General features: G+C 38.1%; 1 protein-coding gene across 1 annotated transcript; it reads right to left on the bottom strand.

Annotated features, from left to right (window-relative positions):
- Positions 369-2,449, bottom strand: LOC109824753 (ubiquinol oxidase 1a, mitochondrial). The gene is made up of 2 exons (XM_020391396.1): positions 785-2,449; positions 369-683 (listed from the first exon to the last, which is right to left on the bottom strand). The coding sequence occupies exons 1-2, from the start codon at positions 1,250-1,252 to the stop codon at positions 624-626; spliced, it is 528 nt and encodes a 175-aa protein (XP_020246985.1). The 5' UTR covers positions 1,253-2,449; the 3' UTR covers positions 369-623.

Genomic DNA, 2,609 nt, shown 5'->3' with positions numbered 1-2,609 from the left:
TATTTTTGACAAAGAGATGATTTTCTTCCTTGACAATGATGTGGCACAATCCCCACCATGTGAATAAGAGAGAATAAAATAGAAGAGAAAATTTTACATAGTGGAGATTGTGCCACATCATTGTCAAGGTGGGAATCCCCCTTCTTGTCAAGGATACCCATTAATCTGTGTGTGTGTGTGTGGGGGGGGGGGGGGGGACACTAAGGAGAACAAAGGCGCCCAATGTATAGAAATGAAGCGTTACTTCTCCAACAAATTGAAAACGATGAAGATCGGATGAAGATATCGACAGGCAAATCGGAGTTCCTCGATATAGTATCCTGTAACTTTGATTACTAAGAGAGACTATTACACATAACAAAATTACCTGCAAACAGAATTAGAACTCAGTAAAGAAATATCGCAGGACAGACCACAAGATCAAACAAATAACAAGCAACGAATTCTACGCATACACTCTCTAAGCAGTCTTGCTACCACATCAAAAGACCCATCACACTTCGAAGTTCAAACTCTGACACAGACGCCCAAATCATGCTGCGATGTATGTACACCATATCATCATCTGACCACTTTATTCAAAGTCTGATTATGTCTCGAGTACTTCCAGTAGGAAGAGTTCATCAGTGATACCCAACAGGAGCAGGCAGCTCTCTAAGCTCATGTCCCTGGTAGTGAATATCCTGCAATCCGGCCAAATAGCAATTCATGAGTAACTAGTTATCCCTTGATTCAAAACAAAACGAAAGGAAACACAGATTTGAAGACTGAGATGGCGGCATACCGAAGCAAAGTGGTTGACATCGCGGTGGTGAGCCTCATCAGCACGAACAACCATGACAACATCTCTGAGAGTCGCGTTCTGTGGCAGGCGCCAGTAGTCGATGGCGATCGCCGGAGCAGGGACGTCCTCAATGTTACCCTTGTCAAGCTCTTTAAGGAACTCAGTGTACGAATGAATGGCTTCTTCCTCGAGATAGCCCACTACACGATGAGCGAATTTGGGAGAAATGAGGTAACCCAAGAAGTAGGCGTTAAAGAAGACACCCTGAACTGCCATCACGAGGCCACGCTCGTACCAGCGGGGCTGGGAGACCTCCATGAAGGTCATGAGGTGCATACGCTCATTCTCTGCTTCTTCGAGGAGGGCACGGATCCAGCCTCCACTGTGTTCAAAGCGACGGAGAGACTTGCAGTGCAGCAGCATGCCGCCAACCATTCCGGGTACAGCCGCAACAGTTTCCAGCATCATTGCACGGCAGCCATACCTTCTCTGCACGATCAAGGGGGGAAAAAACAGGGGCGCTTTATACCACTCCAGAAAGGAGTCTGCAGCTAATCTTTGAATGTTGAACCATATACCGTGTGTACTGTAGGATTAATTTTTAGGGCATATAATGTGGGAAAAAGTTCTACGATTCTATTTAGGATATATGGTATGCGTACAAGCTGCAATTTAACCAATCAAAGTATCATTTACAATCAACAGCATCCCGATTTAGTTAGATTTGGCATACAAACTTTAAGGGCTATAAATTGAAGATAGGCGGAAAAAAGAGGTTCCAAACAGCATAGAAGAGTCAGGTTCATTCTTTTGGTTACCCAAAGATTATAATTCTTAACAGTCTCCGTAGTGTGAACTGTGAAGCCATCAGAATGACTAGACAATGAGATGATCTTCATGCATAAACCTTATGTGGAAAAGGGATAGTACCATATTTTTCTGAACATTGAGGAAAATTATAAATTTAACTGCCAAAAAATGAATATGATGCGCTCACAAAGCTAGTAATCTTGAAATAGGTGCGGATGTAAATTAACCACAAACTGATAAGTTCAAGATTAAATACTTCAAGATTAATTGGAGGTTTAATCTCCATTTTCTAAATATGATCTAACTATCTAAAAAAGAGAGTGACATCAAAGTAAATTATTAATTCAAAAAGTCTATTTCAAATATGTACACGACATGGATGAGTGGATACGAATACTGTCAGACATGTTAAGAACAAGGAATAAGGGATTAATTTAAACAACTGATAGCGGTTTATGGAGTTGAAATATAAATAGTTTGCTATATTGTATTAGTTGAAATAATCCCATAACAGATGCTCTACTAATGTTACGAATTCTATATTTATGCCCCATACTAGAGTTAACGGGTGTACGTTCTTAATAATACTTATGAAATACCATGCCATTATAAGATAATACGAACTGGTAAAAGAAAATCACAGTATGTATTAAAGAAAATCTGTCCCCAAATATGAATCATTACCTCCTTTTATAAATCGAAGTATTAATTAACTTAAACCTATGAAAATTTAAAAAGATGAAAACGGAAACAAAATTGTAAAGTTAGCTCCAGGTGAAATCAAATAATATTCAAATATATAAGAGATCTTATTTTCCTGAAGCATTCTCAACAAACTATAAGCACAACCCTTATAAGTAGCATTTTAAAAAACTTGCCCTTCCAAAACAATCATCCCTCAGAAAACTTTGAAGCAACTAAACATTTGTTAAATAAATATAACAATATTTAAATAATAAAATAATTTTAATAAGAAAACTATATATATATATATATATATATATATATATATATA

Source organism: Asparagus officinalis, chromosome 9 (assembly GCF_001876935.1).
Source record: "Asparagus officinalis chromosome 9, Aspof.V1, whole genome shotgun sequence".
Classification (NCBI taxonomy): domain Eukaryota; kingdom Viridiplantae; phylum Streptophyta; class Magnoliopsida; order Asparagales; family Asparagaceae; genus Asparagus; species Asparagus officinalis.
Note: the sequence above shows the minus strand (reverse complement) of the source record. Positions and strands in the feature narration are given on the sequence as shown.